The 25493-nt window shown below is 43.8% G+C and overlaps 1 protein-coding gene across 5 annotated transcripts in view; it reads left to right on the top strand.

Moving 5' to 3' along the window:
- The window catches only part of CORIN (corin, serine peptidase), a 185525-nt gene extending 160233 nt beyond the window's left edge, over positions 1–25292 (top strand). For all 5 annotated transcript variants that reach the window (XM_053654913.1, XM_037164757.2, XM_053654911.1 and 2 more), the window contains 6 exons: positions 6228–6344; positions 8525–8574; positions 8729–8903; positions 15625–15896; positions 17296–17429; positions 23248–25292. In XM_053654913.1, coding sequence (XP_053510888.1) covers positions 6228–6344; positions 8525–8574; positions 8729–8903; positions 15625–15896; positions 17296–17429; positions 23248–23430 — 931 coding nt within the window. In that variant the 3' untranslated portion in view covers positions 23431–25292. The remainder of the gene's footprint in view (positions 1–6227; positions 6345–8524; positions 8575–8728; positions 8904–15624; positions 15897–17295; positions 17430–23247) is intronic.
- The last annotated feature ends 201 nt before the right edge of the window (positions 25293–25493 follow it).

Genomic DNA, 25493 nt, shown 5'->3' with positions numbered 1-25493 from the left:
TGTTGCCAGTTTTTTTCTGGGTACTTGATATATATTATTTCAATCTACCTACATCATAATCCTGTAAGATAAGTGGTCTTGTCGTTTCTACTTCACATGAGGAACCTGAGATTTAAGGGATCTAGGAACTTCACTAGGTCACAGAAAGCACAGAACCAGAATGCCAGTCTGAGCGCAGGCAAGGGGCATCCTGGGTGCTCAGAGTAGATCCTTTCTCTACAGCACCCAGCTACTCCATAAACATGACCTGATTGATGTGGCCAATGAGCCTCTTAAACATAAATTCCTTCTAGAATTGCTTCACGTGGGCAAGTCTGTTGCTTTTGTGGTAGGTTTTAATACCTCCCTGCAACCTGATCATTGCATGATTTTTAAGTAGATGGCACTGAGGAGGTGGTGGTAGGGGAAGTTTATCATGCAGGACCACAATCCAGGTGTTTATTTTTTGAAATGTCACTTGGAGTAACAAGGAGCTGCTTGGCATATTCCAAGCAGAACTCAGCTGAAGCAAACTCATAAAGAGTTGTTTTCCTTTGCACAGAAGTTTTGTAGTTTGCTGGCAGACGTGTAGGTTGGGCACAGGTAATTCATTTCCCACCCATTTCCAAGAAGCTGCTGGTTAAATGGTTGCCTGGTTGAGAAGTCAGTCATGGAGGCCAGTGTGTGGCTGGGGTGTTTTCTGCAATGTGCTATTCTGGGATGAGGAAGAAGAATACTTTTTATGAAAAAGTGTTACATCCTGAAGAAAGAGGAAATGTTTTTAAAGTTCTTTCGCAAGACCACTGGGTAGGCTGCTTAAAGAAAGCAAGGTACACCTACCAGCCGTCCTGAGAACCTTTCCATATAATCATTATCAGCATGCTCTGACAAGAATTTGGATATTTGTTGGCAAACAAAATCTCAGACTGTCGGTTGAGTTAATGAAGAATTGTTGAAGTTAAATGGAACTTAGTGGTGCAGAAAAATTCGCTGTTATTAATGGAAGTGGAATTATGTGAGGCCCTGAATTAGATTTTTAAAAACCCTCTTACATTTCATTTTATGGTAAAAAAAAGTTCATCGCTGAAAAATGGATTCACATCAATTTTAGGAAATTAAATTAAACCATCCTTACAGAATCAAAGGTGGTTTCCATGGGTTCTCCAGAAATAAGTACTGTGAAGACCCAGCTTTTAGCCAGAAATGTTGTGAGCAAGAAGATTTGGGAATGGGAACAATTAATCCCCATCAAGTCTCTGGGAGCATCAGGTTCCCCTGTCGTAATGAATGTAGCTGTTAGACGTGGATATGAATGGGTCCCGGGAAATAAGAACGTGACTTATAATCTGAGTGGCCCATCAGGAATTGACCAAAGAGTCTGTGTTGCTTCTGTTAGAAGTCCTTATATGGTGGCCGCTGCATTTTGGAACTATTCCAGGAGACTCCTGGTGATGACTTGACTTCTGAGCTGGCATGTTCTTTGTGCTGTCTTTGTGGCCTGCAGTTTGGCTTCTTTTACCTCCAAGATAAAGCTGATGGTCGGGAATGATAGATATGTGGTGAGCCTCCTGGCCTTTTTGTACTATTCACACAGTCTGGACTCAAAATCCCATTTCCCACTCTAGCATGGAAGACTGCATAATCTGGCCCCTGCCTCCCTCCCTTACCCAATGCTCTAGCACTCTCCACTAGTCTACTGAACTTTGGGACACATTAACTTTATTACTGTTGACCCTGAGAAAGAAGGTGCCTGCTAAGAAGGCCTCCTTGTGGTTTCTCAGGCCCAAATTCACAGTCCGAGTCCAGCGGCCATGGTTCGTGTGGCCTCTCATGGGTGCAGTACATCAGTCAAAAGGCACAGACGGGGCAGCCAAGTTTCCTGCCTTGTGGCCCTGCTGTCTGAGCCGACCCCAGTAGAGGAGTTCCTGGAATCATATTGACCAACAGGATTGAGAAGCCAGGGATAAGGCTGTACATCCTGCCGTGCCCAGGACAGCCCCACACAGCACACGACTCTCTGGTATAAAATGTCAGTAGTACCACGAGCGAGAAACCCTGATTTAGAGGGACGACTCTGGCCACAGGGGGCAAGAAGTCTGTCAGCCAAGGAATTAAGCCCACCTAGAGCCTGCATCCTGTTCTAGAGCAATGTTTTCAGAGTGTGGTCCCAGACCCACCAGCAGCGGCAGCCCTGGGATCTTGTGAGAAAGGCAACTTTGGGCTCCATCTCAGGCCTACCGAAGCAGGAAATCTGGGGATCCGGCCAATAGTCTGCCTTCTAATAGGCCCTTCAGGTAATTCTGATGCATGCTTAGCCTTGACAGCCACTGTTCGAGCATCCCCTGTTTAAACTTGAAGAAAAATGTTGATTAAGATGGGAAGATAGAATACATTCTCTTTAATACCTTGTTTGCTTGATTCATGACATCTGAATGTGGCTGTACGGTGGGTGGGCCCCATTAATACTCTTGCTGCAGGCCCACAAGTGTGTGGGTTGGGTCTGTCTCCCTGCGCCCCATTTTCTCGGGCTGCCAAAAGAGGGATTGGGTGGGATCGTGCCTTGAGTGTCCTTCTCTGTGGGTGAGTCCGCGGCTGCTGGAGGAGCACTGAGGTCTGACTGCGTTCCCACACGGACTGTTAGGATGTGGTGACTTTAATGCTGAATCACTGGCAAAATATTTTTTTTTGCTCTCTATCCAGCAGAATTTCTTTCATTCATCTCTTGATATAATACAGACAAAGATATTAAGTCAAACAGATTACCCACTGCCAAACAAAATTCGAGCAGCTTTTAAGTTCTAGATACCTCTTTGCAAAAACTTAAAAACCTTTTCCCATCACCAGTTATGCCCCCTGGGGACCTTCTTCCGCCTCCTCCCTCCCCCTCCCTCTGCGGTCGCCACACTGTTGTCCGTGTTATGAGCTCTTTCTCTTTGAATAGCACGGTTTATATTTTATGCATGTGATAAAAATGAAAAAGTACAGACATGTCTTCTTGATGAGTATGAATTGGCATTACTCTTAGCAGAAGAAATAACAGGGTCTGGCACAAGTAGTGTCCTTTTTTTATCACAAAAATCTTTTGTTACAAAATCACAACCCTGTAATTCTGTAACATAACAGTATCACACTCAAATGCACCACATGATGGCATTTTAGGTGAACTGTTCACTTTTAAACTATCAATTATTATACCCATGTCACTACCCTACCAACCACACTCCAGCAGGTGTTACTTCTGCCGAACCCTGTACACACTAATTGAAAATTCCAATTTCGACTCAGTAATCTTATTTCTAGGAATTCATTCTAAAATCATACTGGTGTATGTAGGCAAAGGTAAATAGCTAAGGGTGTTAACTACTACTTTTTTGTTAGTAAAGCCAAAATTCAGAAACAACCTACATATGTATCAGGAGCGGATTGGCTGAGTTCTGAAGCACAGCCCTGTAAGGGCGCACCGTGCCACTGTAAAGAGAGTGGGCCACGCAGTGCTTCAAGTGTCGGGAGTGGTAACCCGACATCTGACCTCGGGGAGCAGGTAGCCCCTCCACCATTTACTTGCTGTGTGACCCTGGGCAAGCTACTTATTCTCTTTGCCTCAATTTTTCCATCTCTAAAATGGGGAATAATAGTCAAGCAAACTTCACAAAGTTGCTTAGAAGATTAAATAAGATAAAATGAGTTAGTCTATTAGTGCTTGTCATATAGAAAATAGTTAACAAATGTTACTGTTATGGAAAGAATTTCAAGATAAAGCATTATTGACAACATCAACACCACACAGAACAATGTTAGACTAAGAATAGAGTACATATACATGAATTACAGAAAAAAGTTTGGCAAGGATACTCAAATGCTATTTTCAGTGGTTTCTGTATATCTGGAATGGGAAGAATATTTTGTCATTGTGTATTTTGTCCATGTACCAGTATTACTTTTATAATTGTAAAATGATTTAAAGGAAAAACAAAATTTTAAATCACACAGGTGCTCATATTCTGTATGATGACAGAAATAGAACCATATGGATTCACTGATATTTTTTAAATGGACAGTAGGGTGACTTTTTAGAATGGAAAGATTTATTTTTGTGCACGAGAAGCATGCTAGTGTTTAAAATTTTCATGGAAAACTAATTTTTATAATGATTCTCCCCTCTGCTTGATGATGAGTTTCTTAGATTTTTCCAGTTGCTGTAACTAAGCGATTTGGGCCACATTGTCTTTGCCATTGGAGGCTAAGGAGTGAAATGTAACAACGCCCCACGCACAATGCACAGTGGGGCCCTTCCCGGGGGAAAGACTGAGCATCCTTTGCTGGATGATTTTTCTCTCCAGCGTCAGCGTAAATCCTATACTGAGTTGTCCTTCTTATGTACGTCCCTTGCGGCCCTATGAATGCCTGCCTACCAAATGACCTGATTAAATAAGTCTAAAGCCGATCTTCCTTTGGCTTTTTGCCAGCAAAACGCCTGGATTCAGGAGGCCGGAGTTGTTCTGTTGAAGAATGGAATTCTCCGGATGCAAGTATCCAGAGCAACACCACGAGTGTTACGGTGGCCTCTGACTTTTACAGTCTCCATCCCACCACGCCTCCACACTCAGTGCTTCCGGGGCTGAGAGACCACCAGACTCTCGTTCTGGTGGAAGCAAAGAAAAATTCTCCTATTGCAGTAGGTTTTGTGAAGTCTTCAATAACCTAACAGTTCATCCAAATTTCTAAATGAATTTAAATCTTGTGCAACTCTTAAAATTGTAGTCTGGCTTTATGTCACTTGTTTTTAAAATCAAATGATTAGAATTCATTCATTATTAAGGGCTCTGTTTTATTTTTAATCTTTGGCTCTTATTCTATCATCAAGAGTTCTCTTTAATGGGTTTTTTTCTTTTTAAAAGTAATAAAATTTGGTAGAGTTTTTGGGTTTTTTATTTTCTATTATGTAATCACAGCAGTTTTTAAATAATAATTGGGAGAAATTATAATTTTCTTTCAGTGCCACTGAATCTAACGTTTTTACCCTCCCCGTGTTCTTCCTCATCCTTTTTCTCTTTGCAAAAAAAATGGCATCTCATATTAAAAAACGAAGGTCACTGAGCATGTAGACTCAGTGCTACCACAACTTCAAGGTCCTCAGGTTCATTTGAACCCTTTGGTGCCGCTTGTCCTTCTTGTACATTATCTTTGATGGGTTGCTTTTAAAAATTCCACCGGGGAACAATTCCATGTACACATCACTCTGTCCTCATCACACACCCCTGCTCCTCCTCATTCGAGGCTCACCTCCTACTTGAGGAGTAGAACCTACGTGATTCAATTCTCCTGGGGAATTCTCTCTCCCTCTTCAACTCCAACAAAGCACCTGCTTTTCTTTTTTTCTGCTTCCTTCCAGATTCAGAAGAAGAACTTTCCTTCCTTCTGTCTAAAACCAGTTCTACCTCTGCTACCCTTTTTCGTATCAGGTGATAAAAATCCAGATAGTTTTCTTTATATTTGGCTTGCCTAAATAAGCCAACTGTTTCATGGAGAGTAGGATACTTTATATAAAAACCTAAGAACTTTTGAAAACTATAGTTTTAAGTCTCAGATATAGTGTAACCATATATCTTTGAATGATTGACTGAGACATTCACAGGAAAGTGTTGGTGGAAGTTGAGTGAGAATGTAGGTCAAGAACAAAATACTGTTGTCAAACTCTTGTCTCTATTTTCCAGGGTCTTTACTACTTTTTAATGCATAAAGGTTTTGCAGTATGTTGAAAAAATTCTACTTATAATTTTATTTTGAGTAGATACTAAGTGTATTTTCCCTTTAGTCATTATTTATTTTTATTTAAAAATATTGCTACATTGCAGGATAATAGTGGGCAATAAAAGAGAAGTGAAAAAATCAGATAAATTTTATTTTACTTTTGACCCCTGCCTAAAGTTGCTCTTGTTTTTTAGATATTGGAGTTTTTACATCATATATGTTATAGAATTCTACCACCTCGCAAAAGTTCAAATGCATGTCAGCAGAGAATGACTAAAACCACTGTAATAATCTGGATTTTTTTTTGCTTCAGTATACTTTTAGTAACTTCCCCTCTTGCTGATCACATTTCACGCCAACTTTCAAATACAAATCCCCCTTTTGAAATATTGATTGATGGTTTAAAGCTTTTTTTTGGAAGCAAATGAGTGCCCAGTAATGATATTGCCTGGTCATAGATCACTGTGCTCTGTATAACTGGCACTTACCTTTTTCAGAGAGCCATCTGTGACTGAATTAATACAGGGACAGGAGCAAGACCGGCCGTGGCTGACGTTACACTCCGGCTGGGAGAGCCTCAATGGGACCACCTTGCATGAGCTGCTGGTGGAAGGGTAAGCCGGCCTCCACCAGGGACACTACGGAGAGTGGGTTGGGGGGCGAGAGTCTGTCTTCGGAGCCCCTCTTCTGTCTCTGACCTGAGGGACCCCCAAATCTGTCACAGCCATAAAGAGCATAAACGGCTACTGGCCTGTGGATGTCAACATTGTTTGGCTTTATTTTTTTTCTTTCTAGACATAAATTTTTTTCTCTTGTCTAGTGATGTTTTTCTTTAATGATTTCAGAAACTATCATGGCGAGGGAGAAAGAATTTGGGTTCTGATCTTAGAGTTTTTTCATTTCCTATTTGAGATAAACTCTCATGTTTTCACTTCCTACTGAGACTACACACAAGCAGGTCAGAGAAGGAATTAAAGTAATGAAAACTGATAAAACTTGGAGGGCCCGAGAAAAAAAGTTGGCATGAAATGGAATTAGAATCAAGTAGGCTTGAAAGTACACCTGTGGAACATGTTCTCTAAAAAATAATGTCTTCCTCTACAGGGCCTGTGTCTATAGGAGAAAGGTACATTGAAGAAATTAATGCTAATTTAGTGTTTATTACAGTATAGGGACATAGCAATAGAATGTACAAATAATTTGTTCTTGTCTATAGGAGAAAGATAAATGGAAGGAATTAATGCTAACTTAGTATTTATTATATTATAGGGACATAGCAATAGAATATACAAGTAATTTACCCAAAACTCACCACCCACAGATGGTAGGAGACAGCCTCTCAACTCAAACCAGGTTTAGCTGATTCCAAAGCTTTTATTAGGTCCTAGTGAAGCCGCCTTTTAAGAATGCCAAAGGAGAAAACTAAAGCTGGGCCATTTTTCTTTTAGAATGCCTTGACATTTCCCCTATAGACCAAACTCTGCCACCAAATTTCTGAATACCTGGCACCTGGAATACTTCCTTCAGAACAATGACCTGCATCTTTCAATAAAGCGATGTGTTTCCCCAAACGGGGAGTGCCAGAAAAGCACCCTGGCGTCAAGTGAATGACCACAATATCTCACTCTGAATTGGGAGGCGGTAAAACTGGCTCTAGTCCTGGCTTACCAACTAGGTGTGTGGTCTTATATAGTCAGAGTTTTCTGTAAAATAAATAGTTGAGATGGGTAGTCTTTGGTGTCTTTTCCTAGTCCCATGAGCTGTGATTTTGGATCTAACAAATAACAAGTAATTATCAAGTATTTCTCCCATGCCAGGTTCAGTGGTGAGCTCTGAGGGGTGCTAGAAGTGAATTAGAGGGATAAGGACCCTGGTTTCAAGGAACATACATGGTACAAGTGGGCAGAGAGACTATGAGCTAGTGAACAAAGTGACTTTCTGATTTGGAAGTGCTACAGAGAAATTAAGGATAATGAGAGAGAAAGAGAGAGAGAGGAGTTATGACTTCAAGTTGTGAGAAGGCAGAAAGCAAATGTGGTTGGAAAAGAGCTTTGTTATTAAAACTAAACTGAATTCTCTGGTGTAGCCAGATTGAGAGATGTTTAAACATGGCCCATGTTCTTGCTTTATGAGGCTAACTCCAATTTTTAGGAAGTTCTTCCCTCCCTGAACACGCACACTTCCTATAAATTCTACCTAGTTGTCCTGACCCCACCGTCTATAGTTACACGGGGCAGAGCAAATCCCCCTTCTTCCTGGCCGCTGACTGTGGGTCCATACTTTGGTATCAAAGGTCTAGGCAATATTCTTTTCCAGATTCAATATTTTTATTTATCCATTCTCTAGCTTTTTAAAGTATTACTTTATTTCTTCAAAGCTATTTCTCAACATTTTGGGGACATACATGCCTCTCCATGAGCATAAGACTCTGACACAGCCCTCCTCACCGTAGATCCTAAGAAGCGGCCCAGTTCCCTCCTTTTTCTCCCCCTACTTTGAAAATCATGGTTTGAGTTCATATTTCGGGTGGTGCCACCAGCCAACATGATGTGGGGAACTTCACTAAGAATGGCCTCTCTCCTCACAATTGTGAAATTCCATTATGATGATATTAGTAAACTAAGACACACACCCTTTGTGCACCCCTCCCCCGAGGTGGTTCTGACAGCAGCCCTGCCTTGAGAACGGGCCTCAGGTAGGAGTTGAACCCGTGTCCAGCTTTTCACTGGTAGTGTTTGAAGTGAACAGCGAACATGTAAATTAATATTATACCATCTCATGTTTCTAAATCTAGGCAGTCGTGTCAGAGCAGAAGTAAGATTTCTCTTCTGTGTGCTAAACAAGGTGAGAGTACGGGTGGTGCCCCGGTGGGGACATGAGCTTCACTGAACGGGGTCGGTTGGGGGAAAATGACCACCTGCACATGGCCGTGGCCGCCAAGATCTGGGCGTCCTGCTGGGTCTGGGGCGAGTCACATGTCTTTTCTGCTCTTTGGTAGATTGCGGGCGCCGCCCTGCTGCCCGGATGAGCAAGAGGATCCTGGGAGGTCGGACGAGTCGCCCGGGAAGGTGGCCCTGGCAGTGTTCCCTGCAGAGTGAGCCCAGCGGGCACATCTGTGGCTGTGTCCTCATTGCCAAGAAGTGGGTGCTGACGGTCGCCCACTGCTTCGAGGGGTGAGCTGCACCTTTTCTTTTCTGCTCTGTTTGGAGCTGATTGTTTTTGTCACGTGGGCATTCTCAGTGACGTGTAATTCTCTGAAGCCAGTTCAGTGCAAAATCCACCATCGATCTATTGGGTTGACCCAAAAGTCTGTTACGTTTTTTTCCCCCCATAAAATAAAAGACACATTCTTCATTTTCACCAATAACTTTATCGATTTGGATATTTTGAGTATATTGGCTGTCTCCTGCTATTGTTTTATAGTGGGTAGAGGTCAGAGATGCTACTTAACATCTCCCAATGCATAAGAGAGCCCCACAGCAAAGAATTATTTGGCAAAAATGTCAATGCTATCAAGAAACTTCACGAGCCACTTTTGACACATTTTATCAGCCATAGCACTTTCTCCGTACACTGCACAAATATTTTTTTTGCATTTCAGTTGCACGTTTACCTGTTTTGAAATAATAAAGCATAATACACCAAAATGTTGCGTATTTTCTTCCATCTTCAACATAAAAATGGCTGCATAAAAATTTAGCAACGTTGATGTTTTTTGAAAATGCATGCTGATATGACAGCTGTCGCAATACAATGTAACAACATTGTTTTGAATGAAGTTACAGACAACTAAGCACCACTAGAGCCACTCTGCAGAAAAGTAACAGACTTTTTGGCCAGCCCAGTACTTCCTGGGCCTTTTTTCTACTTAGACTTTTCTACCCTTGGTGTTGTCAGCCTGTGTATGTGCTGCTCATTTATTGGCAGTGGATATATGTTGCTTATGATTTATGTCCTAAAGAGGGAAGAATAGGAGAAAGGTTAGCAGATTGACTCCAGCCAGCATTAGTCTCTTTTCTAGCCTTTTCAGTACATCGAATACATCTGAAGTTAAACAAGGTTATTTACTCAAGGGAATACTACAGTGAGGTTACAGTGCTAAGGAACTGGTGAGGAATTTGGGAAGCAGAGTTAAAGGTACAGTGTGTATTAGTCGGGGTTCTCCAGAGAAACAGACCAATGGGAGAGATGGGGAGAGACAGAGAGAGAGGAAGATTTATTTTAAGAAATTGGCTCACATGATAGTGAAACCTTGGCAAGCTCCAAATCTAGTGGGGTTTATCTAATGGGGTTTTCCGGGAAGACAGGAGAATTGCAGTTCAAGTCCAAAGGCAGTTAGGTAGTTAGTTGAATTTCTTCTTGCTCAGGGGAGGTACAGATTTGTTTTAGTAAATTCTCTGATTTATAAATTGAGGCACACCTCAATTATGGAGGGTAATCTGTTTTACTCAGAGTCCACTGATTTAAAAGTTAATCTTTTTTTTTAATTGTGTTTTTCTCCATTGCCATTTATCCCACTGATACCCCCGGCCCCCTGCAGTCACCACACTGTTGTCCATGTCTGTGAGTCCTTTTTTCCTTTTTGCTCGGTCCCTTTCCGCTCTAACCTCCCCCTACCACTAGCTGTCCCCCTGTTCTCCATCTGTGAGTCTGTCCCCATTTTCCTTGTTAGTCCAGTTTGTTCATTAGATTCCCCATATGAGTGAGATCATATGCTATTTGTCTTTCTCTGACTGGCTTGTTTCACTCAGCATAATGCTCTCCATGTCCATCTATGCTGTTGCAAAGGGTAAAATTCTCATTTTCCAGCTGAGTAGTAGTCCATTGTGTAATGCCCCATAGTTGTTCCATTCACTCATCTACTGATGGACACTTGGGCTGCTTCCATATCTTGGCAATAATACACCTTCACAGAAAAGTCCAGAGCAATGTGAGCTCAGATACTTTGTCCCTGTAGTCCGACCATGGCAGCACACAAAGTTTGCCACGGCAGTATGCTTAAAGGCTGCAGAAAAGTAAGACCATGGGGACACTGACCCCAAACTGACAAGTGTCACTGCAGAAGGTCCTCATCTGTTCCAACTATCTGTTATGCAAGTTAGGAGAAAAAACAAAACAAAACAAAGCAAAACAACCCAAACAAAAGAGTTAACAACAAAGAAAAAACCCTAATCATTTTTATGCTCATGGAAGATTCTGAGGGCTGGCCACTTGGAAGGACAGAGCTGGTGCAGCTTGTCTGCGCTCCACCATGTCTGGGCATCAGCTGGAAAGTGCCAAGGTGGGGGCTGCCACCATCCCAAGTTCGGCCGCCAGTGCTGCCCGTGGGCTTGGCCCCGGCTCCTCTGCGTGTGGGGCTCACAGCAGGGTGACTGGCATCCGGCAGACTGAGCAGCCCAGGAAAGGAGCCAGGAGGAAGCTGCGTCCTTCGTGTGGCCTCCAAAGACCCAGGACGCGGCTCCTGGCACATGGCCAGTCTGAGCCCTCCAAGCCCCACCCAGATCCAAAGGAAAGAAACTCCAAATGCTCTTCTCCAGGGGAGGAGTGTCAAAGGCTTTGAGGATGTTTTTAAAATAAATTTAAAAATCATATTAAATAATAGCAAAAAATTTTAAATAACTCATACTTCTGTCACTTAATGGATTATTTTCATTTGACTGGTTAATTTCTAGGAAAAAATGCAATTTCATTTATTTGAAATTGCAAATTTGCCTATTTTATTTCTTCTCACCTTTGCCCCTGACTGTGTAACCACGGGTTGACTCATTAACCTCTCTGGGCCACAGTTTCCTCCTCTGTGAGATGAGGGAGGTAACAGTTCCTACCTCACGAGGTGGGTGCAGGCAAAAGTGAGCCCAGGAAAAGCTGTGAGAACCAGGCCTGGTATCGATCTGTGGGACATGGATAAAGGTTAACCCTTTAAAAAATTATTAGTAAAATCGTGCATTCTGCCCTTTCCCTTGGCGTATGGCATGAGTATTTTTGCATTTTGCTAGCACCCTTTTTACCTTCTGTCACACGTTTACTTTCTCACCACCCTCATGGTAACCCCGACTGCAGCCTGGGGGATGTTCTTCCACCCTGTGAACAAATGCATTCTCCCCAGGGTGTCATCCTTTCCTTTTCCATTGGAAATCACACTCTGTGCTTGTGTTCGTACGGTGACTTTCTCTTGTAGCAGCAGATTGCGGACACCCCTCCCCGGACATCCCTCCGGGTCAACAGATACAGCTCAAATTCCTTCTTTTCCAAAGCTAAATGGTATTTTATAATGTAGATTAATGGTAACTTTTTCTATTATTTCCCAGTTGGTGGACATTCAGGGCAGTTCCACTTCGCTGCCATTTTCACAGCACTGCAGTGCATCTTCTTACACAAAGCTCCTCACCCGCCGATGCTCTTCCTACTGCAGGACCGGGTCCTAGTGCAGATGTTAGTTTCCATGGGCGATGGAGAGAGGAAGGCACAGTTACTTCCTTCAAGTGCTGACCTAACAGGGGTCCAGGCACTTACACGAATAATTACATTGTAACACGATAAGTGACTGTAAAATGGAAATGTGTATACCCAATTATTTGACTGCTCTTTTTGGAGAAATAGAATATAAAACGTGAAACCAGTGCCTCCTCTGGAGAACATTTAATGTGAAAGGCCCCAAATGATGTGACAAGTTGTGTCATACGTCAGGAAACACACCGCAGCGCTGTTGCTTCGGAAGAGGCCAGATGTTCCCAGATGTCTTTTCCAGTTGTGATTTATAACTCCGTGATAAGCAGGAGACTATGCTAGCAAGAGTACATTCATCAAAAGCTGATTACCTCCATGAACCCAACAGCTCTTTAAGGGAAACACATTCTTCATATGTTAGTTAATCCAGGTTCATACCCCACGTTTGTCATTTCCACATGTGCTGTCCGAGTTTCCTCTTTCACGGACAGACCTGTGAAGTTAAGAATAAGCTTTGCAATAGAGAAGAGGTATGTGTTTATAATTAAGGAAATGGGTAAGATATCAAAGGCCTTGGTGAAATTTTATGGAACACTAAACTCAACAGAATTGTCAGTTGGGGCCTGGCTTGCCCACAAGAAATGAGAAATCGCCTAACTTCCAACAAGCCTTCATTTGAATGCGTGTTAATAACCCTGATTCTGTTTTATAGTCTCTCCAGTGGCCCTGCAGGCTTTCGGGAACTTCTAATTATAAACCTTACTCTCTGCCGGAGCCAACAATTGCTGCAATTAATGGGATTTACTTCATATCCTGATCCCATACTTTGGCAAAGCCAGTGTGACCCGTCTGTAGGTCTTCTCAAGCTTGTCTCTTTTAATTACATTGATGGGGAAAAAAAATACAAATTTGTTTTGCTCTTCCATGGAGAGGTATTTATAAATCCCAAGTGAAAATTAAAAACATGAGCTACCAAGTCGATCAGCTCAAGTTCCATATGCCCTAATAACGATTCAGCTTCAACAGCTGTAAGGAAGAAAGACTTTGCCTTTCAGGGGTAAATTAACAAACAATTTTCCTGCCTCCTTCTGCCTCTGAAAGATGTACGAATGAACATCCTAGGCTGGCACACAACTAGTACTTATCAGAAGTGTCTAATTTCTCTCCAGGAAACCTGTATAAAACACTGTCATCCTACCACAGGACCATCGTCCCTGACCCTGCCAGGTCACCCTTGTCTTGGTTTCTCTCACAAGACCGGTGTTGCTTGTCTGCACTTCTTCCCCATCATCTCCATCCGTCCGTCTCCCCATCTTGCTTCTTTCTGCAGTTCACCAAGTGCCCTGGTCAGTCCTCTTATGGGGACCTTCAACTTCCTTCTTCCTAGATCTTTCTGCCGAACGTACGTACCAGGCAGACCCATCCTGATGCAAATCTTTTAATAGCCTTGAGAAAAGGAAGTGAAACATTTGCTCTGACTTTTTAGACTGAACCCATGTTGTGTTCTCATGATTACTTTTTTAGGTGCGTATGAACTATGCCATTCATTCATAATTTGTTCTTTCATTTTACTGACTTGAGGGGTTCAATCCATGCCTCCCCTGGGGTGCTGTTTTTTAGCATCACTGGAGAGCGAGCCAGTGTGGTTGTAAAAAGCCCTCAAGGGTGCGGACTTGACTCCGCTCTCACCACTGCCCTTCCTGCCCGGGGAGGAGCTCTCTGTCTTCCTTGTCTCTCCAGCAGAAAACATCTGGGTCAAGGACATAGCCAGCCATTGGCCTAAAATATGGGCCAGTCAACATTTCTGGGGTTTGCCGAAACAGGGAGCTCTTCTCTTTTCAACCTTCATAGTCACTTGTTTCTTCTAGTCTTGCAGCTGTCTCTGCATGCACTCTGCCCCTGCACCCGAACATTCCCCCGCTGATCACTGCTGGGGAAAATCACACACCCGACTGCCAACTGAGCCCACGGCAACTGTATGATCATGAGTCTCAAATGGGCGTCTAATAATATGGGACATTCTAATATATTCCCACAGGGAAGTCACTTTTCTACCCTCAGAGCCAAGTCTTTGACATCTTCTCCTCTTTTCTCTTTTACTCGCCACTGATTTCACCTCATACTTCATGGAGAACATAGACACCATCATACCTTTAATCTTGTCTCATCCCCAATTCCAACAAAGTACTTGTGTCTATGGCCACATCTCCTACTTTCCCTGGAGTGTGTCCCTGATCTTATTTAAGGACAGTTACATCCCTTTTTATCTTTTCATTGACTTTACTCCTTAAATCCTATTTTGCATCATCAATTTCTCCTTTTCTTGCTGGATTATTCCCTTCAGCAATCGTGCCTTAATGTCATAACTTAAACCTCCTTCTCATGACGCCACAGCCCTCTTCAACGACTGCCCTGTGAGCTGTGGTTCACAGTCAAAGTCCTGAAGTCACTGCAGGCACCGTCTCTATGATTACAGCCCCCCCACCCCATTTCCTCCTCAATCTACTTGGGATGTGCTCCGATCCACATCACTACAAGAAATGACATTTATTAAAGTTTGTAACTTTTTTCCTTTTTTTAAAATTGATTCCAGAAAGAGGGGAAGAAAGGGAGGGAGAGAAACATCAAAGAGTTGCCTTTTGCAGGTGCCTGAGGACAGAACCCGGGCATGTCCTCTCCCTGGGAATCAAACCCATGACCTTTCAGTCTGCAGGACGACGCCCCACCAAATGAGCTACACCGTCCAGGGCTCAGAGTCTTCAGTGACTTCCGTCTTGCCGTGCTCAGCGGGAACTGTCAGTTTCTGACTCACTGGAATCCTCAGTGTCTCATCACTACATCCTTCTTGAAATACTTCTCATTTTTCTTTTAGAGTAACAAAACGATTTCTTGTTCTTCTCTTATTTCCCTGACCTATCCTTTTATTTTAATTTTCTCCTTTTTTTAGGGCAGTAAAATTTTAGCACCCATAGTTTTCATGAACTGTATGTTTGTGTCCCCCGTCAAAGTCATGTGTTGAAACTCTAACCCCCGGCAGGATGGTATCAGGAGGCAGGGCCATTGGGAAGTAAGTTAGATCGTGAGAGTGGGACCCCCGTGGTGGGGACCCCCCGTCGTGGGACTAGTGTCCTGATAAGGGGAGGAAGAAAGCGTGTTCCCTCCCTTTTCACCCTACGAGGACGCCACAGGGTGAGGCCAACTATAACCCAGGAAGAGGGCCTTCACCAGACTGAGCAGGTGGTGCCCTGATCTCAGACTTCTGCCCCCAGAACCGTCAGAAATAAATACTTGAAGTTCAAGCGACCCAGGCTATGGTAATTTGTTACAGCAACCCAAGATAAAACAAGGGTCCCGTTCTTGGCTTTCTTATCTGTCTTCACCTACATGGAGCTGAGCTTTCTGTAGAGAGAGTTTAAGATGCCAATAGCTGTTGAATTGTTATTTTAGGAGAGAGAATGCTGCGGTTTGGAAGGTGGTGTTTGGCATCAACAATCTAGACCACCCATCGACGTTCATGCAGACGCGCCTCGTGAAGACCATCATCCTGCACCCTCGCTACAGCCGAGAGGTGGTGGACTATGACATCAGCATAGTGGAGCTAAGCGAAGACATCAGTGAGACCAGCTACGTCCGGCCGGTCTGCCTCCCCAGCGCGGAGCAGTTGTTAGAACCTGACACGTACTGCTACATCACGGGCTGGGGGCACATGGGCAACAAAAGTAAGCCAGGCTCATCGGCAGCACTTGCCTTAACTGGTAACCGAAAACCCTGTGTTCCTTCCCAGCCTTTGGTGGTAATCTCCCGTGTCACTTATAAAGGTATAGACACAAATGGTAAATACTAAGCAGGTGTGTCACACTCTCCCCTCCATGCAAATGTCAGGTGTCAATAAGGCACTTAAATCCGCTCAGAGGCAACCTCAAAAATGCTTGTGCACACCGCAGAACCTTTCTCCAGGGAGCCAGAACCAATGCTTTGGAGCCGCGGTGCAAGGTGAGGCCTGGCAGTCATCCCTGTGTGGACCGCCTCTGCCGGTGATTTGCACCCTCTGCAGGCAGACCCACCGGGAGCCTCTCTCTGGTGTTCGCACGTTCACTCCCGCAGCCGGGCTGTGCTCACATTTCCAGTCCTGTGTTACGACTGCTCTTGTCGACTTTTTGTGACACGCCCTGTGAGTTGTTCTACAAAGAAAACCGATTTGCTGTTTGCCTACTTAAATTGGTTAAAATAGTTTGTCTTCCTAGTGATTTAAACATATAAAACAAAGAAATTAAAAAATGTGTACTACTTACTCCCAGCCCCAAATGGGACTCTCATTTTGCTTGACCTCTTAAAGTTTAGAATAAAGATTTAATCCACGAGACAGTTTCGTTAAAGGCTGCTCCATATCAAGGGCACGGCCATGGCTCTTCTGCCCAACGCGGTGCCCTTACCATCACTATCCAAGAGGGGAGCAGGGTGCAGAGCTTTGTAGAGGCAAAACCACTAAAGATTCCAGTCCACTGCTATTCCTCGGGAACTTAAAGCAATATGGGGAATTCACATATTTCCCTCTGACCCGGAGGGATGATTTTGTCCCTCTCAACATCTCCCTGTCCTATCCTCTAGGATTAAAGGTTCTCACCTCACATAATGGCCACTGTAGCCCATGGCGAGACACATTCTTTAAACCGAGGAGAGGGCGGACCCTGTCCTGCTGGAACACGCAGGCGTGTGTAGCGGTGCGGGACTGGCCCGCGGAGCTGAGGCTGAGCTGGCTGCCTCCTTTCCGGGGCAGAGCTGTGGCTTCGTGGTTTTCCATGTCGCTGTGGCGGCTGCTGTTTTTATTGCTATTATAGCTATTATTTATAGCATGTATAATAAAAGGGGAAAAGCGTGAGCCAAGTTACACCTAACCAGGTGACTTAGCCTCACTTTTCTCAATAAAATAAGGGGATTTGACTAGATGATTGCCGTCAATACTTCTAATACGAAAATTCTGATTCCAGACAAGCCTTGTCTTTGAAATGACATTTTAAGTGAAGAATATGGGTTGGGAGTATAAACATATGTGCTCGGCCTCACTTTTGAGCCATTTACCCCCTCGCGTATCTTATTTCTTCCTTTTCACGGCGCCAGTGCCCTTCAAGCTGCAGGAGGGAGAAGTCCGCGTCATTTCCCTGGAGCAGTGCCAGTCCTACTTCGACATGAAGACCATCACCGCGCGGATGATATGCGCTGGCTACGAGTCCGGCACAGTCGACTCGTGCATGGTAGGTTGTGCCCTGCCGACTGAGGTGGTTCAGTTCAGCAGTGACCTCGATGCATGCACAGAAACTCACTATTATTCGTGTGTGGCCCTTTGGGAAGATTTTTTGGAAAGTCCTTCGTTAGCAGATGTTGCTTCACCCTGTGACTCCCCGTTCTATCTCCGTGCCCTTCACTCACTCAGGCGGCCTTCAGCTCCCTCTTCCTCCGCATGGGGGCAGCACTGGAGTCGGCGCTGGGAGGGAAAGGGGCTGTTGTGGTCCATCTCACTGGACCATTTTAGTGGCTAAGACAAAGGAGTTTCTAACAGGAGCAAGTGGCAACCGTAGCTCCAACCAGGCTGTTCCAGGAAGCAGGGGGACACCAGAGGAAGTCTGTAGCCATCAGGGTGAAGGCAGTAGAGTGCACACAACACCCCGGCTTCCAGGAGGTGTGACAGAACCGCCTCTGTCTCAAGAGCTGATCACATGGGCCTGTGCTCGGTTGTCAACATGTCTTCAAATGCCACTGGACGTCACCTTTAGACATTCGGGATTCCTGGTCACAACAGTTCGTAGAGCATGCAGACCAAGCAATTGAGGGAAGGGAAGCGTTTTTATTTTTACTTAAAAAATATTCATTGAATATTACACTAGACCAGCCCCCAAGGAATGATGAAAAAGGGCAAGTGCTCAAAGAAGTGTATAGCAGAGACGGAACAGCAGTTACACATCAGGGCTATGAAGCAAGTAAATCCAGCTGCCCCTCTGCACCACCCCCACCCACACACACTTTTTAAAAAATATGTTTTGTTGATTTTGTTATTACAGTTGTCCCATTTCCCTCCCTTTGTTCCCCTCCACCCTGCACACTCCCTCCCACCCATGTTCCCCTCCTTTAGTTCATGTCCATGTGTCACAAGTTCTTTAGCTTCTACATTTCCAATACTATTCTTGCCTTCCCCCTGTCTATTTTCTACCTACCATCTATGCTACTTATTTTCTATACCTTTTTCTCCTTCTCCTCCTGCCACTCCCCTGTTGCTAACCCTCCATGTGATCTTCATATCTATGGTTTTGCTCCTGATCTAGCTGTCCTCTTAGTTTGCTTTTGTTTTAGGTGTGGTTGTTAATAACTGTGAGTTTGCTGTCCTTTCACTGTTCATATTTTTTATCTTCTTTTCCTTAGATAAGTCCCTTTACCATTTCATATAATAAGGACTTGGTGAGGATGAACTCCTTGAATTTGATCTTATCTGAGAAGCACTTGATCTGCCCTTCCATTCTAAATGAAAGCTTTGCTGGATAGACCAATCTTGGACGTAGGTCCTTGCCTTTCATGACTTGGAATACTTCTTTCCAGCCCCTTCTTGCCTGGAAGGTCTCTTTTGAGAAATCAGCTGACCGTCTGATGGGAAGTCCTTTGTAGGTGACTGTCCCCTTATCTCTTGCTGCTTCTAGGATTCTCTCCTTCATTTTAATTTTGGCTAATGTAATTATGATGTGCCTTGGTGTGTTCCTTCTTGGGTCCAACTTCTTTGGGACTCTCTGAGCTTCCTGGACTTCCTGGAAGTCTATTTCCTTTGCCAGATTGGAGAAGTTCTCCTTTATTATTCAAATAAGTTTTCCACTGGTGGCTGTTCCTCTTCCCCTTCTGGTACCCCTATAATTCGGATGTTGGAGTGTTTAAAGATGTCCTGGAGGTTCCTAAGCCTCTCCTCATTTTTTTGAATTCTTGTTTCTTCATTCTTTTCTGTTTGGTTGTTTCTTCCTTCTGGTGCACTCCATTGATTTGAGGCCCAGTTTTCTTCCCATCACTATTGGTTCCCTGTGCATTTTACTTCATTTCACTTAGTGTAGCTTTCATTTTTTCATCTAATTTGCAACTAAAATCAATCGATTCTGTGAGCATCCTGATCACCAGTGCTTTGAACTGTGCATCTGATAGGTTGGCTATCTTTTGGTCACTTAGATGTATTGGCTCTGGGGCTTTGATCTGTTCTCCCATTTGAGCCATTTATTTATTTATTTATTTGGTCTGGTTGTGCCTGTTATGTATGAGTGGTTGAGCCTTAGGTGTTCGCCAGAGCAGGGTGACCCACGTTGCTGGGTTGTGACACTGTATGTGGGGGTGGGGTCAGAGAGGGAACAGTGGCACTTGCTCTGCTCTCATAGTTCAGTCCCTCCTGCCACTTCCCACAAGCAAATTGGACCCTTCTGGTGTTGGTTCCTGGGTGGGCGTGCTTGTGTACTTTCTAGAACCCTGTGGGTCTCTCCAACAAACTTTCCTGTGGGGCTGGGAGTCTCTCCTGGAACCTTAACTCCCACAGGTGTTTTCAGTTGGTGCTTTTAGGCTTTATTTCCCGTCGCTGGGGCCCTGGGTTGGGCAGTCTGTCTTGCTGCCTGTTTTCACCTGGTTTATCTGGCGTGAATGTGTGTCTGCGGTCAGCCAGCTGCCTTGTGCACCTCACTGGGTCTGCTCGTTTCCTCCCCATGCCCAGGGTCTGCCAACCACCACCTGCGCTCCCGGGTCCACCAGCGACCGCTTTTTCCTGCCATGACCCCTCTCCACTGGTCATCGACTCCACCCCTCTTACTGTCTGGATGAATAGTTGTAGGACTTCCATACAGTTCAATTTTCTGTCTGTTCTGGTTGTGTTTTTGTTTCTAAATCTTTGTTGTCCTTAAGTTTGGTTGTGCAAGGAGGCACAGTGTGTGTGCCTATGCCTCCATCTTGATCGGAAGTCCACACACATTTTTGAATTAAAGAAGAGATTCAACAATGCCATTACCATAAGCTAACATAATAAAATGATACTTCCGATGGTCCTGTTTCAGAGTGGGCAGATCAGGGGACTGGAAATGGCCCAGTGGTGATCCCTTAGACAGTTAGTTGTCCAGAGAAAGAGTGAGGCAGACTTCTGGGTCCCTAGGTGATTCACTGAGGTCACTTTCCCTTTAGCCCCTTGGCTACAGGTCTGCCAGCTGAGGTGGGCAGTGCTGGAGGAATCCCTGCCTTCCCGGCAGGAGTCCCGGGTGTGACTTCCCAAGCCAAAAAAAGAAAGAAAGCGTGTTTGGAGGCAGAATGGCGTGGGGCTTGGGACGTAGCTTTTGCAGCCTGTGAGGTTTGGGTTGGATCCCACGTCTGCCAGTAAGAACAATGTGACCCGGAGAAGTTTTCTGTCCTCTCTAGAAAGTTCGTTCATGAGTAATATGGACTGAGTCTCATTTGCAGGCTGTTTTGAGGACTAAATTAATGTATTTGAAAGCTTTCCTCTTTCACATATGCGTGGGTGATGTCTGGATATTCACTCAATGAAGAGTAACTATATGAATATTAATATCTGTCATTTGGTGGTTATTATATTGTGGGATCTCTTCCAAATGCTTTATAGTAACTCATTTAATCCTGACAATTACCTGCTATGGCACTATCATTGCTTTTCCTAGTTTACAGATCTAGAAAAGGGACCAGAGCAGTTAAGTTATTTACCTGACATCACCCAGCATGAAAGGTGGTAGAGTAAGGCTCTCCTAGTAGCAATGACTAGTGTGAATGCATTTCTGCAGTGTGTCTGGAGGTCTACCCAAAGGGAGCGTCTCTTCCTCGCTTGGTCACTGCCAGAGGAGGGGCGGGAGGGTGATCTGTGACAGAGAACTGAAGGCTGTGCACAGACACAGGCATGCGCATGTTCCTGTCATGATGTCTCGTGGGAACCAAGTCATGCCGGCTTCTTTAATAGCGGGAATTCCGCCCAGTGGGTATCTCAGATGCATACCAGAGGTTCTCCAACACAGCTCCAGGTAGAAAATAAAACAAACAAAAGCTACTTTGTATTAGGTCTGGAGCAAGATTGTTCACCAGAATCTCTCATTATCTTTCCAATTTATGGGTGGGACACATTGGAAGCTGTGGTTCCCTTTGTAAAGGTCTAGAAATCATTGGGATCAGTGCTGAAGCCAAACATTAACTTTGGCCTAAAGCCCAATATTAGAGAGACAGAGGACAAATTACGTCTCATCCGTATTCTCCATTTTGTGCGCAACAGCTGCTTCTTCCCCTGTGTTTTCTACCTCACAAATGTCCACTGCCTCGCTAAGCCCACCTCCAACCCCACGTGGGAGGCACTTTCTGTTCCTCTCCAGCTGGAAGTAATCATTCATTCCTTTGAAGATGCCTTTATTTATAGTCCTTAGATTTTTGCTTTCATGTCAAGGTGTTCTTGTTGCCAAAGCAGCCTTTTGCCCCTCAGTGACCAAAAATAGTGCCTTCATCTGTGTGGACCTTACCACGAAACCTTGCAAAGAGTAGATGCTGAATAACTGCCTGGCTGAACTGCTGCCCTGGCCGTGCAGAGTGGACTTGCAGACGTGTTCCACTGTGGTCACTGTTTGGTTAATAAATAGCTCAGCCCAAGTAAGTCAGCATCTCAGTATTTCTTTTATGTAAGGGGAGATTTTAAAACAAATGGTGGAATATGTCTAATAAAAATGTTCCCAGTAAATGTTGCTTAATTTTTTTTCAGTTAGGCTTTTCAGCAGCCTAACTGAATAATTTATGCAGCCCCTTGTAAGGTCTAGGCTCATCACCGAGGCTATGGCATTGGTATTTCCTGAGTATAAGGCTCACCGCCTCCACAAAAGCACCCAGCACAATCAAAAATTCAATTCTTCTTCAGCATCACAGTCGTATTCACTCCCACTTCTAAGAAGCAAATAGTCTAGTAGTTACAGGGTTGCAGTCCCAGGGCTAGACCGCCTGACTCCAGATCTTAGCCCTGTCAGTAAGCAAGTTACAGAGCTGTCGTGCTTCATTTCTACTATCTCTAAAATAAATATAATTGTTACATCATTATTATTATCAATCACACGAATTTTGGGAGGATTAAAGGAGCTAATACAGGGAAAGTGTTCAGAAAAGTATCAGTAAACATGATTACGACTGTTCTTCAACATTTCCAAGTGGGGATGACCATAGATGTGCTTCAGGTTGGACACTCGTGGGGGGCAGGGAGGATGCGCAAATCTCCACCAGTTACACGCTGTTTGCTAAGGTGTCAGCCCTTCCCTTCTGAGCCCTGCAGGACCTCAGAAGCCTGCTCTGATCTTTTCACAGGTAGCAAATATAAACTTTATAAAGTCATAATGTCTTAAGGTTAATGATACGTGGCCAAAGAACTGAATGAAACTTAAATATCAAGAGTGAAAATCTTTATGCATATGAATGAAATAAATTGTAGGTTATAAATATGTATAGTAAATAATCCTTCTGTGGTATTTCCCATTCAAGCATGCTAATTGAAAAGGTCCTAAAAACTATTTAGAAATGTAATGGATGGTCCCTGCGTATGTTTTATTTAATGCATTCATTCACACAGCAAGAATCTTGAAGAGTTATTTTACAATACTTTTCTAGTATTTCTTATGGAAAAAAGCTTTGAATGTTCCATGTTGGGTACCTTGTGTATTTATAAGATGGATCAAAATTAAAGAATGAGATTATGAGAGACTTGATTCCTATGCAATACTTAAAAAAATATGACATATTTTGATAAGCATGGGAACTGATTAAAAATGTCTTCTGATTTCACGGAAAGACCAGTAGAAGAATCCTTTCCTTTCCTGAGCCATCCCCCTCCTTTTAAAGATGTGTTTCACCTGTCTGTTTGGAAGTCCCATTGAAGTAGTGAAAGCATGATCCTCCCATGGGCTGACAATAAAAGCTTTGTTAAAATTTTCTGAAGTTGGTTAAGCTGGGTTTGGCTTTATTGTACCCTCAAGACAACACAGGTGTCATTAAAGCTCTGAAATACCAGTGATTAACGTCCACTGCTATTCATTCCAGGGTGACAGCGGTGGACCTCTTGTTTGTGAACAGCCTGGAGGACAGTGGACATTGTTTGGTTTAACTTCATGGGGCTCCGTCTGCTTTTCCAAAGTCCTGGGGCCAGGAGTTTATAGCAATGTGTCATACTTCCTCGAATGGATTGAGAGACAAATATACATTCACACCTTTCTCCTCAACTAACTCCAAAGGTGATCAGAGACTTTGCCAGCGACATTCAGAGGAAACGGCCGTGGCTGTGGGGAGCGTCCTGCGGACAGCTGTGCAGACAGCCCTCCCCACGAGCAGGGGCGGTTGCAGCCTACTGTGCGTTTTCATGTTTGTTTAGGTTGAACGTCATTCAGCTTTATTTTCCAGCTTTATGTTTCCCTTAGTTCAAGTTCAATGAAAGTCTTTTTTAAAAAGGAAGAAAGCCGATTTTGTTGTTTTGTCAGCCTAACCTTGACTCTAGTGCAGAATGGTCACCTCTGGAGGGTCAGGCTGCTGCAGGCGCCGAGGGAACAAGCTACAGGGCTCCCTCTTACCAGTCACAGAAAGGATGCTGGGATCCAGGCTGACCAACCATTGCCGGCTCGTTTCTCAAGTGCAGTTGCATAGCAGCAGCTTTCAATATTAACATTGGTGACTTGCTTTTGATTTATTAAAAGCCAAGGTAGCGCACATGCTCAAGTTATTTACTATTACTCTTGTAAAGTTCACAAAATGGTGAGCACTATGAAAGACAGGCAGAGGTGAGACAGGCAGCGCCCCCTGCAGGTCGCTGCAAAAGCAAGACCCATTGACCGCAAAGCCCTTTAGACATGGGTGTTAGCACTGGCCTGCGATCGCCCCTTCCGAATGTAAGCCACGGTCGGTGTTTGGTAGAAGAGTCTCTGTAGAACTTTTTTTGGGGTAGCTTGGGTTTGTTTAGTGTATGTCAGCTGGCCCGCTGAGATTTCAACAGCAGGACAATATCCATGGGAAGTATTTTATTTTGCCCACCTGTGTGACCATGTATTTGAGATTACAGTTTGCCAAAGGAGAACTGGCTTTACACTGGAGAGATGCAATTAAAAAAAATTAGATTGCACCCTACTTAATGAAGTGTTTTCCAGTTTGTCCATACCAGTACAGAAATATATCTCAAGGTACAGAAAAACTCGGCATAACATTTTGTAATTTTCCTTGAGAGGTTTTTAATGTCTGGTGTTGCCATTTCTTCTACTGATAATTAAAGTTTTGAAGATGCTTTTAAGCACTAGGCAACTTTATCCACATCTTTTCTGAAGGCCACTAATTTCTTAAGTAATCAGGGGTTAAAGTATTTTCCACACAAAAAAGCTTTAAAACGCAAATCATCTCCCGCACTTGATTTAATTAGTTAGTCAGGTACCCATTGCTGCAACACCCAAAGGCCTTTTGAAGAAGTGGGGCTCCCTACTCACCTCCACCAGCACCGACCGCCTCAGCATCCCACAGAGACGGCCTGTGGTTTTGTGCACATAGTTTTGTACTCTTTTCTACCTGTACACATGTTTGAAATTCAAAAAGTTGTCTCGACCCTTTCCATGTTATTTATCTTTTGTTCTGCGGTTTTTATTAACCTGATTGAGAATGTGAAATCCAGTCATTGAATTTTGGTCACAACTGTATGGAAGTTTAAGAACCTATGTCAATTTGTTATATTTGTAGGTGCATACTTAATGTAACAACTTTTAGTCTCGCTCAACTTGCGTTCAGTGAAATGTACATATTGTACTTATTTTAAATAACCATTAATACAAACAAACTGGTGTAATCTTTCTTTATGTATACGGAGCATGAATAAGTCCCAGAAAACCGTCTCCCATTGTGATGGCAGGCACCCAGACTCCCACCAATCATAATTCCCTGTCTTATCTCTGACTGTCACAGACACGTGCTGACTTTAGATGACAGATCAACCTTCAATTAGAGGTTAGAGGTTGCTAATACTCTCGAATTGCCCGTTGAGTGTCCAACAAAAATTTAAGGCCTGGTAAGAGTGTAAGGAGCTTTACTTTCTGGAATATATTTTAGGAAACTGACCCAATTCTTGTATTTCTTATTTACTTTATTATTAGTTTTAAAAATATCTTATTTTAAAAAATATCTTATTTTTTAAAGTATTTTATTTATTTATTTTAGAGAGGGGGGAAGGGAGAAAGAGAGTGAGAAAAACATCAATGTGTGGCTGCCTGTGATGTGGCCCCACCGGGACCTGGCCCACAACCCAGGCATGTGCCCTG

This window comes from Artibeus jamaicensis, unplaced genomic scaffold (assembly GCF_021234435.1).
Source record: "Artibeus jamaicensis isolate MK-2021 breed Jamaican fruit bat unplaced genomic scaffold, CSHL_Jam_final contig_889, whole genome shotgun sequence".
Lineage (NCBI taxonomy): Eukaryota > Metazoa > Chordata > Mammalia > Chiroptera > Phyllostomidae > Artibeus > Artibeus jamaicensis.
Note: the sequence above shows the minus strand (reverse complement) of the source record. Positions and strands in the feature narration are given on the sequence as shown.